Source organism: Littorina saxatilis, linkage group LG16 (genome assembly GCF_037325665.1).
Source record: "Littorina saxatilis isolate snail1 linkage group LG16, US_GU_Lsax_2.0, whole genome shotgun sequence".
In the NCBI taxonomy this organism is placed as follows: Eukaryota; Metazoa; Mollusca; class Gastropoda; order Littorinimorpha; family Littorinidae; genus Littorina; species Littorina saxatilis.
Window position 1 is genome coordinate 35,573,019 of NC_090260.1, and position 16,816 is coordinate 35,589,834.

General features: G+C 40.2%; 1 protein-coding gene and 1 long non-coding RNA gene across 14 annotated transcripts in view; one reads left to right on the forward strand and one right to left on the reverse strand.

The window, feature by feature from the left end:
• LOC138950940 (phosphatidylinositol 4-phosphate 5-kinase type-1 alpha-like) overlaps window positions 1–16,816 on the reverse strand; it is a 136,135-nt gene that overhangs the window by 108,437 nt on the left and 10,882 nt on the right. For all 13 annotated transcript variants that reach the window (XR_011450883.1, XR_011450882.1, XR_011450880.1 and 10 more), the window contains exons 2-3: window positions 14,686–14,714; window positions 11,223–11,324 (exon numbers count right to left, since the gene is read on the reverse strand). Coding sequence is in view for 4 of the 13 variants with exons in the window: in XM_070322655.1 (XP_070178756.1) it covers window positions 11,223–11,324; window positions 14,686–14,714 (131 nt within the window). In the remaining 9 variants the exon portion in view is untranslated. The remainder of the gene's footprint in view (window positions 1–11,222; window positions 11,325–14,685; window positions 14,715–16,816) is intronic.
• LOC138950939 (uncharacterized) lies at window positions 8,110–10,602 on the forward strand. The gene is made up of 2 exons (XR_011450874.1): window positions 8,110–9,397; window positions 10,103–10,602. It is a non-coding gene; the product is annotated as an uncharacterized lncRNA (long non-coding RNA).

Here is a 16,816-nt window from a genome sequence, read left to right on the forward strand (position 1 = left end):
CTCTGCCTGGCGTCTGGCATTATGGGGTTAGTGCTAGGACTGGTTGGTCCGGTGTCAGAATAATGTGACTGTGTGAGACATGAAGCCTGTGCTGCGACTTCTGTCTTGTGTGTGGCGCACGTTATACAGTAAAACCTGCGAGCAAAGGACACCCTTGGGGAACCTTGCCACTGTCCTTTGTACAAAGGTGTCCTTTCTTTTGAATATGAATGCGCAGACATTTTTTGGGAAGAAAAAACCCAGCCAAATAGTTTTATTCTAAACTGTGCATTACATGTAGTCATACAGAAAGTGACAAAGAAAACAAGTTCAACATGCAACATGTACATGTACAAAACCAGAATCAGTCTGGTTTGGTTCAGACGCACATCTTCAGAATGCTACTCAAGTTCATGACAGCTGTCAGCATTTCAGGGTGAACGGAGAACGAGAGAGAGAGAGAGAGAGAGAGAGAGAGAGAGAGAGAGAGAGAGAGAGAGAGAGAGAGAGAGAGAGAGAGAGAGAGAGAGAGAGAGAACGACTGAGCGAGAGAAAGAGAGAGAGAGAGAGAACGGAGAACGAGCGATAGCGAGAACGAGCGAGAGAGAGAGAGAGAACGACTAAGCGAGAGAGAGAGAGAGAGAGAGAGAGAGAGAGAGAACGACTGAGCGAGAGAGAGAGAAAGAGATGCAATCGGTTTCTTATCTGAAGCCATTCACGGGAATATTCTTTGATCGAGCTCTCGAAAACCACTCGAAGAGTTCGCCGTTCAATTTCTTTATCACATCGACTCTTTCTTCTAAAGTCAGAAATTTCCGTTTTGACATGATGAGACCGCGATCGACGAAGGATGAGACGAAGATGCATCACAGTACAGAAAGTAGAAACCCTAACTTGTTTTTGTTTGTGAGTTGAGTTCAATTCACGGCATCGACCAATGAGCGTGCACCATACAAAAAATCAATCTTTCAAGTGCTGTCGTTGGCTTACAAAATAAGCTTCTCGCGCGTTCACATCGCCAGCGAGATTGTATTTGCAGAACCAAGATGGCGGACCGTTGTTGACAGGTAACGAACCAAATCGGGACCAAAAGAGAGTGTCCGCGTCCGCGCCTTTGAGGTGTCCGCTCTTTTAAGGTGTTTTTGAGTGTAAAATACATCCGTCCTCACTTGAAGTGTCCGTTATGCAAAGGTGTCCGCCGAATTAAGGGTCCGCTGGATGCAGGTTTTACTGTATGTCAAAGCAGCACCGCCCTGATATGGCCCTTCGTGGTCGGCTGGGCGTTAAGCAAACAAACAAACTTGGACGTTGATTCTCTGTCTCCTGCTAATTTTGATTACTAGAGATGTTGATAAATATGTTAATGTGTGTGTGTTTCTTTGTCCTTAGCTCTTGGCCATATTTTGGTGCCAGTATTTTAAGTCCTATTAGTCTAAAGCTAAGCAAACATAATTGAGTGGAATTTTGCTTATCACTGTACACTAAACCCATAAGACAGGCTGCTATACGATATAGTGTTGATGGTTGTACAGTACACTATGGTATTGGGGGCAGGGATGGCCAAATCGTCCGCCTGGTCGCCAGTAAAATACAGGGCCTAGCATTAGTAGAAAGTGAGTTAGGCGTATAAAAACTAAAAAATCCTTGAAAATCGGGAATTTCCCGATTAATTCCTTCTTTACAAGACTAAAAAATAAATAAAAAACAAATAGGTTGGCGTATATACGGCCAGTCCACAATGAGTGACAGCTGTACACTATGGTGTTGGGGGAAACCTACATCATTGAGAGGATAGCAGGACAACCAGTCCACAACGAGTGACATCTGTACACTATGGTGTTGGGGGAAACCTACATCATTGAGAGGATAGCTGGACAGCCAGTCCACAATGAGTGACAGCTGTACACTATGGTGTTGGGGGAAACCTACATCATTGAGAGGATAGCTAGACAGCCAGCCCACAATGAGTGACAGCTGTACACTATGGTGTTGGGGGAAACCTACATCATTGAGAGAATAGCTGGACAGCCAGTCCACAATGAATGACAGCTGTACACTATGGTGTTGGGGGAAACCTACATCATTGAGAGGATAGCTGGACAGCCAGTCCACAATGAGTGACAGCTGTACACTATGGTGTTGGGGGAAACCTACATCATTGAGAGAATAGCTGGACAGCCAGTCCACAATGAATGACAGCTGTACACTATGGTGTTGGGGGAAACCTACATCATTGAGAGGATAGCTAGACAGCCAGTCCACAATGAGTGACAGCTGTACACTATGGTGTTGGGGGAAACCTACATCATTGAGAGGATAGCTGGACAGCCAGTCCACAAACAGCTGGTTTTCATAGCTGGAGCGACGCGAGGCCTGGAGACAGTCGTGTTGTGTGTCCATGTCCTGGTAGTACTGCAGCACACCGCTGACCGTGTACCACACAGTGGCTTCCAGCGTGAAACCAAACTTCTCCATGGGGTTGATTTTACCCAGCTGGTCCAGTGTTCCCACCCCTGTCATAGCCTGGTGACCCATCAGCCCTCCCTCCACAAACACCGCCCGCTGGGCAAAGGTCAACTTGTCCATCTCACTTAAGCTCCCTGCAGTGATCAATTTGACCTTGTTGATCTCACTCATCCCCACTGGTTCACAACATACACCATTGTCACTGTGGATGGGTCAGTCTCCATGCTCTGCTATACAGTGAACGGTATTGCACTTGACTTGTAACATTGCTAGGCACAGTCATTGAGTCAAACACTTCACGCTGATCTATTTACCATTTCACTAAGCAATTCAGAGGGAGACGGTTGTGCTGTCTCTTTTTACATTTAGTCAAGTTTTGACTAAATGTTTTAACATAGAGGGGGAATCGAAACAAGGGTCGTGGTGTATGTGTGTCTGTCTGTCTGTGCGTGTGTGTGTGTAGAGCGATTCAGACCAAACTACTGGACCGATCTTTATGAAATATGTCATGAGAGTTCCTGGGTATGATATCCCTGAACGTTTTTTTCATTTTTTTGATAAATGTCTTTGATGACGTCATATCCGGCTTTTCGTGAAAGTTGAGGCGGCACTGTCACGCTCTCATTTTTCAACCAAATTGGTTGAAATTTTGGTCAAGTAGTCTTCGACGAAGCCCGGACTTCGGTATTGCATTTCAGCTTGGTGGCTCAAAAATTAATTAATGACTTTGGTCATTAAAAATCAGAAAATTGCAAAAAAAACAATATATTTATAAAACGATCCAAATTTACGTTCATCTTATTCTCCATCATTTGCTGATTCCAAAAACATATAAATATGTTATATTTGGATTAAAATCAAGCTCTGAAAATTAAATATATAAAAATTATTATCAAAATTAAATTTTCGAAATCAATTTAAAAACCCTTTCATCTTATTCCTTGTCGGTTCCTGATTCCAAAAACATATAGATATGATATGTTTGGATTAAAAACACGCTCAGAAAGTTAAAACAAAGAGAGGTACAGAAAAGCCTGCAATCCTTCTTAGCGCAACTACTACCCCGCTCTTCTTGTCAATTTCACTGTCTTTGCTGTGAGCGGTGGACTGACGATGCTACGAGTATACGGTCTTGCTGCGTTGCATTGCGTTCAGTTTCATTCTGTGAGTTCGACAGCTACTTGACTAAATGTTGTATTTTCGCCTTATGCGACTTGTTTGTTTCTTAGACAATTGCAATGAAGCCATGTAAGTAGGCAGTAAGCCATGCTGTACGGAGCTTATTTATGGCACTGTTATCCTGCCCCATGCCCTTCACAATTCTTCCAGTTTGTTGCATAATGGACCACAACATCTTCACTACACATGTAGAAGTTTATTTTTCTTTGCTCACAGTAATTTCACTCACTCGTCTGAGCTATCATACACATTCAAGTTCATCCCAATTTCAATTCATATATATATATGCATGCCTTCAATTAACGATTTTTCTTTCTGGATCTATCTCAGTTTACCGTTTCCTGTTGCCACGACAGTAAACTACTTGAATCTGTTGCAACTTGGTCCATTTACTTTTAAATGTTGTCACTCTGGCCTTATCATGTCATCAGCAGTGCCTTTCTTCTACCATGTACAGTCGAACTCGCTTAAGACGAATCACTGGGGATCGGAAAAAAAGTTCGTCTTAACCAAAATTCGTATTAAGAAAATTGATTTTTTTATTTTTTTTATTTTTATTTTTTTTTTTAAGTCTTGTACATTTTATGGTGTTTCAATTTGTTTCTTTCGCAACTTTCATGCTGCTTCACGTTTAGACAATAAAGTGACATATTCAGTTACATGTTCATGTGTGTCTCATGTTGAGTGATGATTGTTGAGTTTGAGTGAGAGTGAGCACACAGATGTTTCATCCAGTTGTTACGTTTTTGGTCCCACACACGCACACACTGACACTGTCCACATTCGCGGTGTTCCTATCATTTGTCCGGAATCACTTACCTTGGCGACGGGTAGCAAACCTTGGCCAATTTAGTTTTTTGTTGTTGTTGTTGCAACATGATGTTCAAATCCAAATCGAAAGCACTGACTGACTGATAAACTATCGCGAACCGGCGAACGCAAACGTTGAGAGTGTGGTTTCCCTTGTCCAAGGGAAACCACTCTGGCATCTATATTTTTTGGCAATGGCTCCCGTTCAAAACATTGATGTTTCGTTTTTGGTATTCGCGAAGGAAATAAACGTCAGTCAGTCATTCATGTTCAGTGTCTGAGCTATCAATCACTTTGATTCTAAATTTGAAATTGTTTTGTGAGTACAGTGTAATCAGTTTAACTTTATTCAGTGATCGGTTGAGCAATGGTTCAAGCAGTCGACGCAAGGGAAGACTTTGACACATGTATTCAAACTTCTCAAATTCCCATGATATGTCGATCTCGGGACGAGTTTAAAGATTTCGTCATAAGCGTGAGTAAATTACAGACATTATGCATGCTTGGGAATCCAAAAAGTGCTCGTTATAAGCATAAATTCGTTATAAAGAATTCGTTTTAAGCATTTTTTTTAAGCATGAAGAAAGAGGTATTCAGTTGGGAACTTAAAACTAATACGTTATAAGTCAAAATTCGTAACTAGCGTGTTCGTTTTAAGTGGGTTCGACTGTATCTGGTGGCTCTTTATGTCTCCTTTCTCTCACAATCATGTTGATGTTATCATGCTACAGTACAAACAGACTTGACTACCCTTAGCACCACTGCCCTGGTTCTCTAGCTCATGTAAAAGGTCAAAGGCAGCATTTCCCTTCTGTTCCACTTCATACATTTTTTATCACATGACTGGAGTGGAAGATAGATCAAAAGGAGCCCGATGACAGTGTGGTCTGCATTGGCCGTGCTGCCACACCCCTTGGCCTTGATGGCCTGCACACACACACCAGCATCCCCATCCTCCACGTAGCACTGATCAGTCAGCACTGTCTGTCTCCCCGCACAGTTCAAAAATGACATGTGGCACTTTGCTGGTGAAATCACATGTCATTACACACATTTAGTCCTCCCTTGCCTGCCTTTAAACAAACCCCTTTCGAAGCATTAGCTTTTCCATCATTGTTTATACATGTACTTAATGTTGCTTTCTCTTGCACCTTCCACACTTTTCTTCTAAAACTTATTCATCGTTGTGATTTTCAGTTTCTCCTGCAACTTGCGGGTTTTTTCTTCTTCTTTTCCCCAAGCTTTCTTTCTCCATTACAACTACAAGTTCATGTCAATAACTACCACAGAAAACACATTTTCATTTATGATTTAGTATCATATTTCCAGTACACTACGAGAAATCTACATGAATCCATGCATCAAAATACGTTAATTTTCACTTTGCTTGCAGCATCACTAGGACTGCGTTAAGATGGCTCTTTAATATACATGTATACATAAAAAAGAAACAGCTTCACTACTAAAGAGCATGCATAAAACTTTCAAATTAGCTTTCATCTCGTTCGCTGGATAGGCTTGATGAAGACAGCTAGAGATTCCAAACAGTAGTTTCCAAAAGGCCTTTCTTCATATCTATCATAAAGCCAGAGCATGTGCACTGATTGTTTGTCATCATTGTGTTATCCAGCTGGAGTGAAACTTGAGACAGTGTTGTGTGTTGACTGCAGTGAAGTCATAGTCAAGGTAATCGATGAAGGAAGTCCAATTCATTGTGAGCAACAGAGGGTAGCACTGAAGATCATGACAAAGTTTAATGATGGCAGGTCTGTGAAGCTGTCAGCAGGCCTGGAAGAAGATGTCAGTCTCTGCTCAGTCATTCCACTCACTGTGCTTACTGCCTATTTATTGCTGCTTCCAGAAAAATCTATAATGCAAAGGCCATCAGCTGCGGCAGTGTGGATGCTGTGTCATCTGCCCTCTCAAGGCAGCAGTTACTTATCCCTCTCCTCATTACTCCATAGTCTCTCCCTCTCTTAAAGTCACAGCGCCAGAGTGAGTGGGCTGAGACTGATACACAGTAACAGAGATTGACAGAAAGGTAGGGGTAAGTGGTGGAGGGTGTCAATGCAAGGTAGACCGCGCATCAAGACCACACCCAGTGCTGCATGTTTCCACATTGATTAGCTGCACTGGCCTCAGCCACAAATTGCACTGGTAACAGTAGAACCTACCAGTACACTGAGAGCTAATCACACCCTCAAAGCTGCTTTTGTGCCTTTGAACAGCTGTAGAGGTCCCCTACCCCAGTCATTGTTCCATTTGTAGGCTGGTATTGCCCACACACTGTCATTACTACAGTCATGCGTGTACTCAAGTTTGCCTGTACTCTAAGAGTTCATAATAATAATAATAATAATAACATTCATAAAGCTAAAAACACACAACTTCTAATCTCTACATCCTAAAAGAAATAGCTTCAGCAACACAAACTTCAATTTTTAACTGAACATAAAAATCAATGATTTGAAACAGATCATTTACTGATTAAGCTAAATTAAGGATACATCTACAAGATATTTGTTACATTTAATATTTATCCTTGACCTTTAGCACTCGATATATTTTTCTGCAGCCAAGTTATTTTCTATGATTTCTACATGAAAACACCTCTAACTTCCATTAGAACAACACCATTGATGTGAAATTGTGGATGTGGTTACAATAAACATTGAAGATTATGCAGATACATGTACTTTGTTGTTTGGTCTGTGAGTAGTAAACTATAAAATAAATAAATAGCAACAGTACTCTTTACTTGCTAGTTTGAACTGTCTCGCGCTGTGCGTCTGTCTGCGAGTGTATGAGTCCGAGTGTCTTGGTCCTTGTCGATTTGTGTTTTGTATAATGTTCACTATGTATTGTATATTTTGTAAGCGCCTAGGGCTATATTTAGATTAGGCGCACAAATGTTCATAATAATAATAATAATAATAATGTGTGTGCTTGAAAACAAAAACACCTTCCTTATGATGCAGAGACTTGGAACACTCAATCCTATAGTTCACAAAAGACAGTTGACCAGTACAAATCGTAAGATGAACGAAAGCCAGTCAAAAGCAAAAGAAACAGGATTGAATGTTTTTATCTCACTATGATTTACATCATGCTGTGTGCACACAATCTAGGTGACCTAATGTCCTCTGAACAACACTGAGGGCGGCTGGAAAAACTGGTCACACACACAACTAGACATTGTTGCTGCACACAGGACGGCTGGGAAAACTGGTCACACACACAACTAGACATTGTTGCTGCACACAGGACGGCTGGGAAAACTGGTCACACACACACAACTAGACATTGTTGCTGCACACAGGACGGCTGGGAAAACTGGTCACACACACACAACTAGACATTGTTGCTGCACACAGGACGGCTGGGAAAACTGGTCACACACACACAACTAGACATTGTTGCTGCACACAGGACGGCTGGGAAAACTGGTCACACACACACAACTAGACATTGTTGCTGCACACAGGACGGCTGGGAAAACTGGTCACACACACAACTAGACATTTTTGCTGCACACTGCACCAGGGACAGCAGCCCACATTTTCTGGAGGAAATTTCTTTTCAGCCAAAAGTGTACAACACAAGGGAGATAATCTCACAACCACTGAACCAGAGGCTCATTTGATAGCACTGCACAGTTACTGCCCTCTTGACCAATTGTAGGGAATTAGTGTGTACAGTGGACCTAGGACGACACTCACTCATTTTGAGTCTGACTCATCAAATAGAACCCTATTATAGGCGTCAATGTTACAAATCATCTGGTCTGTATTTTTAACATTTTAAGGGCAGACACCACAGTGAAAAAAGTGATTTTTTTGTTCCCTGGTCATTTCCGTTTTCTTTCTGATTCTGGATTTTGAACCTCTTCTGGTTACTCTGATGTACTGATTTTAGATCAGAATTAATCATAAACGGTCAAAACGGCTAAATGAACAATGTATGTGTATGCAATTGTGTATTGAAAACACACAAAACAGCAAAAAAATGCGTATGTTTGAGTGGTGACTGTGAGTCAAACAAATCGTGAACGGTAGTCACGTTTACATGACTGGAATGAGTTGTCTTTTCTTTGCTAGGATCAGTTCATACCGCGGACAACGGGAATTTCCGTTTACTGGTTTCGCGCCGTTAGTAACAGCAACAAGAAGACATTCCAAAGAGCCGAAGAGAACCGATGAAGATTCCGGGAAATTCCGTATGAACAATTTTCGCTACTGACCAATCGAATCGCGGATATTAAACTTCGTTTATGCTCGGTCTCGTTCGGTTCGATTCGGCCTTCCCAGAATGCAATATTCTTCAATTTCCGCCAGATCTTGCCAAAGGCGATGTGAAACATCTACAGCTGCGATTTTCCTTGGATATCTTTGTGGAATCTTCAGTTTATCACACGTTTTACCCCGATTTCAGTGCTAGACACGCAAAGGATGATTATTGGGTAAAATCAGATCAGTTGCAGAGGCTGGCGTGACAGAAGTTTAAAAAGAAAGTGCGAGTCGATAGTGTCGTCTGCTATTGCTACGAACGAATCGGAAGATCAAGTTTGTGCATTCAACTTCGTCCAGAATGAAAATTGGCTGGAAACTATGCAGCTTCCCTTGCAACAGCTGGGTTGGAGCAAGAAATCACCATCGGTGGTGTACGTTTGAAGCACGTTTCCATGTGTGTTTTGAACCACGACTTATTTTAGAGTTGCGGAGCGGAATGTGTACGGCAGTAAGGACAACACGGAGTTCGCCATTTATGGCAACGAAAAGGCAGACCCTATATCTTTTTTCGGGAAAAAAGCAAATAAACTGCTTAAAAAAAGAACAATCAATACAAAAATGACTTTGTTCAGCCATGGTGCAACACCATGCATCTCCTGGGAAATCTGCTGCAGCTGAATACTAGCCCAAGCAGAGCAGTAAAGATTCCAAGCAGCTGATAAAGCTTGTAGTAGGTATGCATTTTTTCTTCTTTTTTTTGACAGAAATGTAGAAGTTTATACATGTGTTTGGTTATGTTTGCGGCTCTGGCTCTGTGTGTTCATGTGTGTGACTGTGTGTGACTGCTGAAGAAGAGAATCTTACTAACAACACCCTGATGCAAAGAAACTGAATAGGATGCAAAGTCAGTAATGTGCGGCTACTGTGAAGCTTGGTTGTCACAAGGTTTGTCCTGTTGGGGCAAAACATCTGTTCTTTCCTCATTTATTTTCTTGAGCATATTACTTATAGCTTCCTCCTGTGATCAAAGTTTTCTTGTGGCACAAACAAACATGCATTCACATGGACCAGTGAGTGAACATTGCTTGTGGTCATACTTCCCATGCAGACCATATGGTTTCTGCATGCAGTCAGAGACATACATACAGAGATGCGAAGCGAGGGCCGCTCGCATGAAGTATGTGCAATAGCTGTAGACCAGACCAGCACTGCCTTAGCACCGTTCACATGATTTTTCAACATCTTTTTGTTCACTGCTTGACTATTAGCACTGACATAAGCATGCGCCGAAATAACGTGTTATCACATATTACAATACCTGTTTTTCAAATGTGTGTGTAGGAGGGGGGGGGGGTGTCATTGTTGGGAAAATGTGAATAGCGTATTGAGTTTGTAATAGACATATCGTATTATTAATTTTGAATTTATGTTCTCTACAGATGGTGAGGTGGAAGCTGGAGAGGAGCTTCCAAAGTACCCATGGCACTGCATGGCAATTCACAGAAGTCAACCCTAATATCGTAGTATAAAAAGTAAAGGACACTGTTATAAATTTCCCTGATAAATCAAAGCAAGTCCAAAAGAGGTCCAAGATAAGAGGCTTCACTGGTAACAATTTGGGAATTATGGATGGGCATAATTTATGCAGCGTGCACATAACGGATGAGAGTTGATCATTGTGACCTTGGAACAGGTTCCTTGGTGCTTGCAGAACACTGGCTGTTTTTTTTAACATTTTGTTGAATTTAGTTTCCGTTTTTCTTGTGGAACTCAGCAAGACTTGTTGTTTTGTCAGTGTTGTTTTGTTACATGTTTCGTAAACGTTTGTGTGAAAAAAAATCATTTTCTTCATGTTTTGTGCATTTTCTCAAAACTACTTTTTTGTCACTTCAAAAGCCTAAGGCTTTTTTTCTAATAAACTTGCGTTGTTGAAACTTTGCGTACAACTTGAGTGTGTTATTTTGCAGAAACTGATTGAGGGATTTGTTGAAAAAAAAATTTCTTGAGAAGTTATACCCTTTTTCGGGGCGTTTTTTCATGAAATTCAACATCACTCACTTTCATCATTGATATTTTTTAAATGACTTGAGATATCAAAAAAAGCCTCAATCAGTTTCTCGGCATTGTGCTGAAGTATAAATAACAAGCATCAAAACTAACTTTCATGCGGTTTTAAAAAAGCCTTAGGGTTTTAAAAAGGGGCAGTTTGGTGGCCATCTTGGATTGCTACCATGGCAACCGATGGTCCAATTTTTATTTTTTTTCCATTTTCTCAGGAGATAGACTGAGTACTTAAATTCTAAAACAATGGTTAACCCAAGAGTTATGAAACAAAAAAAATCACTTTTAACACCAGTGCCTCCCCTTAAGCTAAGAAACACACATCACCCTGATTCAGGCAAAACTGGCGGTAGCACCGTGTATAAACATGCCTTCCAGTATCATTGATGCTTCTATTCTGTGGGTGTGTGCTTTATTAAATGTAGGCATGCAATGATGCATACATACCTGTATGAGTTTACTCTATTTTACAAACATTGATCTTAAAGTATAAGGTACCTTTTTGTATGTGACCACCCCTGCTTCATCCACTCTGCGGTGTCCGATCTTGCGATCCTTTTCACGCAGAGACACCGAGTGTGATATGTTGGTCCCCGTCACCTGTAAACAAAATGCATATAAATATGATATATAAAATATGCAATAAATAGAATATAAATATGGCCAGGAATCTGTCAAGGTGTTGAAATGTAAAATTTCTGCTATGGCTATTGTTTAAAGTAAAACCATAGTGTTTTCTTCTGTAACTAAATGAATACAAAATAAATAACAATACAGTCATAAAGTATTTTTCATGAAGATTCCATCCATACCAAATTCATGCCTGTCGGTCATCGGGATGCTGAGAAAATATTGACTTTGTTCAAGAAAAATCCACTTTTTTTTAAAAATTTTTTTTACATAAAGCGTTACTCAAAATATATTCAGACCTGGGAACCCCTGTTTTGCACTTTGAGTATTCTCAAACAAACTTGGTGTATTTTCAAAAAAATGAGCGTACTCCACACAGCGTTTGCACATCCATGATTAAAACATGCCTCATGCGCGTCCGTCACACCGTTAATTAAGTTTACCTTTATTTCACTTGTTTAGTCTAGGAGCCGATTTCGCCAAATACCGTACTTTCGTTTGCCTGGTTGTTTTGATTGATTGACACGATCCGATTATATTTTTTTCGACGGCGGCTAATATAGTGACGTAATCATGTGCCAAATACTGGATCGGCTTCAGGATGGGCTTGTGAAGAAAAGTAGTCTTGGAATTTTTCTCGTCGTATTTTTTTCCCACTGACCGTACTGAGCGTATTCTCGACAATCATGCGTACAAAATACGGCGAAATCGTATGGGTTCCCAGGTCTGTATATTGTACATTGAATCACTAGGTTACTGATTTGGGTATCATCTCAATCTTATTTTTGATAGTTCCAGAAATGTGTGAAGGAAATCACGAATAACATGTTGATAGTGATAGCCTCCACGCTTTGAGAGCGCTAACCAGAGATAGTAGCGTGACGTAGTGAAGTGTATTGCACGGACTGTGAATTCAGCTCACTAACCGAGAGAGTTGACTTTGTAAATCGCAACAAAGTTATCGTTACACTTAACCACTGTCCAGCGACAGGGAGGGGTTGTCACGGGAATCGACCGGGAGAAAGGAAGCCCGAGTAAAGCACTTAACAGGTAAATGGAATAGGCATTTGAATCTCGTTAATGTTTATCGCATAAGTCGAATCGACTAACACTGTAACTTTTAACATAGCAGACAGATATCTAAGACAAGATGTCCGCTATTTATGTTGTGCAGTGCGTCGTGTAACCGGTCGTAAAGGACGATAGTGACCAGATGACAGAATGATGGATCTGAGAAGTCGCCGGAATATCAACCCTTTATACTCGCATAGCTGAGATTCGACGGGATTTCTAGAAGCTAGTGCACGGTTATTTTTGTCCGTAGAGTTGGACCATAGTGGTCACAGGGCGATAGAAACTGAGTAGACTGAGGTCACCAGTAGCAGGAATTAGTAGTAAAATACACTTCCTAGTGAACAGCAATAGAAGCTGTGTAATTCTGCGTATGACCAGAATTAAAATATGTCTACAATATCTTAACTTACTTAAGAGATAAGGAATATTTTAGTAGACAGAGCAGACGGTGTTTTAAGTCTGCCGTAGTAGAAACTATAACTCGTTTTTGTTGACTACACACGAGCCGTGAGTAGATACCTGTAAACTAGATATCGTGTGCCTGTGAGTACACGGACTGGTTGTGTAGTTTTATACCTAAGTAAAGGGTAGAGAGTTTTGTCATTGCAATTATGTGCGAGATTGTCATCTCGAGTGTTTTTTGCCTACAAAAACTGTGAGTACTGGATTTTTGAGTACCTAACATTAACATTTATGTTCATGATTGTGTGTATTTGTGTGTATGTTGTCATAGCTGATCAATACAGTGGAGGGAACCTAAATTCGGAGTTGTGTTTGGTTTCTGTATGACAGCATATTAGCTCATTTGCATTCATTCACAAAATGGATGAAAGAACATGTTACATTTGTGAAAGTTTGATCAAAACTTAGCTTTTAGATTCTGAGCGTCCTTTTCTAGCTGGTATGCATCTTACAATCATGAAAAACTATCTTAAATTTTTTTTCCTTGTCAAACTCATGTAAAAATCTTTGCAGGGGAAGAAACTTAGGTATTCTGATTGTAATCAAAAACTTCATGTGAGAAAAAGTTGTGTTTGGTGTACTTTAAGTTTAAAGTCGATTGCCCTTCAAAGTTTAAAATACGTGATTTCTGTTCTGGGAAAAAGTGCAGACGCTTGTGGAGAAGACACAAGCGAGGCAATGTTAAAATTACATCATTTTTGTAATGCAAAACGCAACATTCAAAATTACTGTTCTTAAACATCTAATGCCAGATGTCTTTTTCTGTTTAATGAGTATTTGTTTGTCTGTGCACTGAATAGACCGCTGGGTCTGTGAATGTAACGTATTGTGTTTGTCAATAACAAACGTTCCAACAACTTACCTTTCTATTGTGTTGGTCAATAACAAACGTTCCAACAACTTACCTTTCTATTGTGTTGGTCAATAACAAACGTTCCAACAACTTACCTTTCTATTGTGTTTGTCAATAACAAACGTTCCAACAACTTACCTTTCTATTGTGTTGGTCAATAACAAACGTTCCAACAACTTACCTTTCTATTGTGTTGGTCAATAACAAACGTTCCAACAACTTACCTTTCTATTGTGTTTGTCAATAACAAACGTTCCAACAACTTACCTTTCTATTGTGTTGGTCAATAACAAACGTTCCAACAACTTACCTTTCTATTGTGTTGGTCAATAACAAACGTTCCAACAACTTACCTTTCTATTGTGTTGGTCAATAACAAACGTTCCAACAACTTACCTTTCTATTGTGTTTGTCAATAACAAACGTTCCAACAACTTACCTTTCTATTGTGTTGGTCAATAACAAACGTTCCAACAACTTACCTTTCTATTGTGTTGGTCAATAACAAACGTTCCAACAACTTACCTTTCTTGGTTTTTTTATTCTGAATTTTGGTACGTTGGCAGTCTCTTTGTTTTTGGATTTTTTTAAGTTAGTAAGAGTAATGGCCGAATCAGGATGAAGGACTCCCCCTCTTCCTAATTTCTTCTGGACCCTCAGTTGTTGTTTTTCTAATTCATGCAAACTCCACTTAAAATAAGCCAGCTACAAAAGGTATTGAAAGGGAAACACAAGGATATTGTTCAGGTTATTCAGATTTAAATATTATAAATGTGAAGATTTTTTCTCATGATTGGAAAACCGAACGATTTCAAATGTATTATAATTATGGCAGGTTTTCCAATATCCAAAATTACAGTTCTGAAACATTAACTTTTTATCGAGTGACATCAGCACAAAGAGTGTAAAAACGTATGAGAAAGAAAAAATGGTAACACTTACATTCGCTTTTGTGGCATCACCATCTTCCCCTGTGGAAAAACAACAACAAAGTAATTATAAAAATGATCTGAAAAGAAAACGATAAAAAGTTCATCCAAGAAACAAAATTCTAGCAGAGGACAAATACAACCATACATGTGTAAACATCAAAATAGCAAAACACCTACCCGTTCCCTGTACTAACTGTAATAAGTACCTGGAACCACAGTCGTAAACCTAGATAGTATTAGTAGTAATACTAGTGTAGTGGAGAGTGGAAGGTAGAAAGGAACGAAGCTCAAGTCCAAACGTCTTGTTTCAACTTTTTAATTGTTCAACAAAACAGTTCAAGTAAGCGCAGAGGTAGTAAGGCAAAACCTGTTGTAAAAGGAGAATCAAAATACAGTGGTGTGTTGAGCTACTATGAGCAAATGATGCTAAGCCATAGCTGTCAGCCAGTACTTATAGCCCGTGCGGACTGCAGCGAAAGCAGGTCAGCCAGGGAGGAAAAATTGGCCTCAATACAGCTGGAAACACAGAATCTGTGTTTCTGACACTACCTTTACAATCAATCATCTCAAAAACTACATAACCAATCATAACAAACAATACATCAAATAAAAGCTATGACCTTTAACCCCTTCACTGCCCACCCCGCATGTAATACGTGGTCATTTTCGGTTTATCGTACGCCCATAACCGTATCTCGTACGTGGGATTTGTGTCAACAACATTTCAGGACATTTCTGAAAACTAAATGGGAGGTAACCACTGTCCAAGTACTTGTAGGGGTTCTAAACACAGTTCTTTCCCATAGACCGTTCGGATAAGTTACTACCACGTGTTGAAAACTGTGTTAGAAATGTAGAACCGACTATAGCATTCACAATGGCGGCCGAAAGTCGGACCTCAACTCGTAGACCTGTTTTCAAGCGATACAGTGTTCTGGAAGCTCTACAAGAAGTGATTTATGGATTACCACACTGAAGAATACTTTTATGGGCTGTAATGTGAGTACCTGATGTTTGACAACAGTTTTAGCAGTGTTTTGTGTGGTTTTACGTGCTGCAATGTGTGTGTGTGTGTGTGTGTAAGTCCGGAAACTGTAATTTTTGACAAAAATGGTCATTATATCAATTTTTACTATAACAATCACAAACAAAGTCCAATGATCATGTAATAGCCAAGGGTATAAGCAAAACACATGCCAAAGATCTAAGAGATATCTCAATATGTGGTCTGGGTGGCCGAGTGGTAACGCACTTGCGCTCGGAATCGAGAGGTTGCGTGTTCGACCCTGGGTCGGGCCGCTATTTTCTCCCCCCTTTCCTAACCTAGATGGTGGGTTCAAGTGCTAGTCTTTCGGATGAGACGAAAAACCGAGGTCCCTTCGTGTACACTATATTGGGGTGTGCACGTTAAAGATCCCACGATTGACAAAAGGGTCTTTCCTGGCAAAATTGTATAGGCATAGATAAAAATGTCCATCAAATACCCGTGTGACTTGGAATAAAGGCCGCGAAAGGTGAACATTCGCCTAACAGGCTTGAGGTTTGCTGGTCGATGTGAATGCGTGATATATTGTGTAAAAAATTCCATCTCACACGGCATAAAGCGCTTTGAACTTCGGATAAGGCGCTATATAAATAAAGAGAATAATAATAATAAAAAATAATAAATGATCGAGCAGTGAACAGATTAGTGAACCTACCGAAGAAAGCGAAATTTTGCCCTGGCACACAGCAATACCAAAATGCTGTTATACTGTGGCAGTGAAGGGGTTAACTTTCCATCGCAATAAGTAACATTACGTAAAAACCCATATTTATTTAGTACGATATAAAAATGATGGTTCTAGTGAAGGCACTGAACCAACTTCAGCGCAGAAAATCACAAAACTCTCAAAACTGGGATAATCGGCAAACTCATAAATCATACACATAAAACGCAGAACCGGCTAGACAAACATGATACATGCATTACATGGGGGAACATTATACAGTGATTTAACACGTAACGGAATCTGCCAAATTTCGGCCAGAGAACATGTGTACTTAAAGATAGTATACCGAAAAATTTGGGAAAGTTTTCTGACGATTTGGACCTTAAAAGGTTCAAGGGACATTCGCTGTACTGTAATTTTAAAACATCT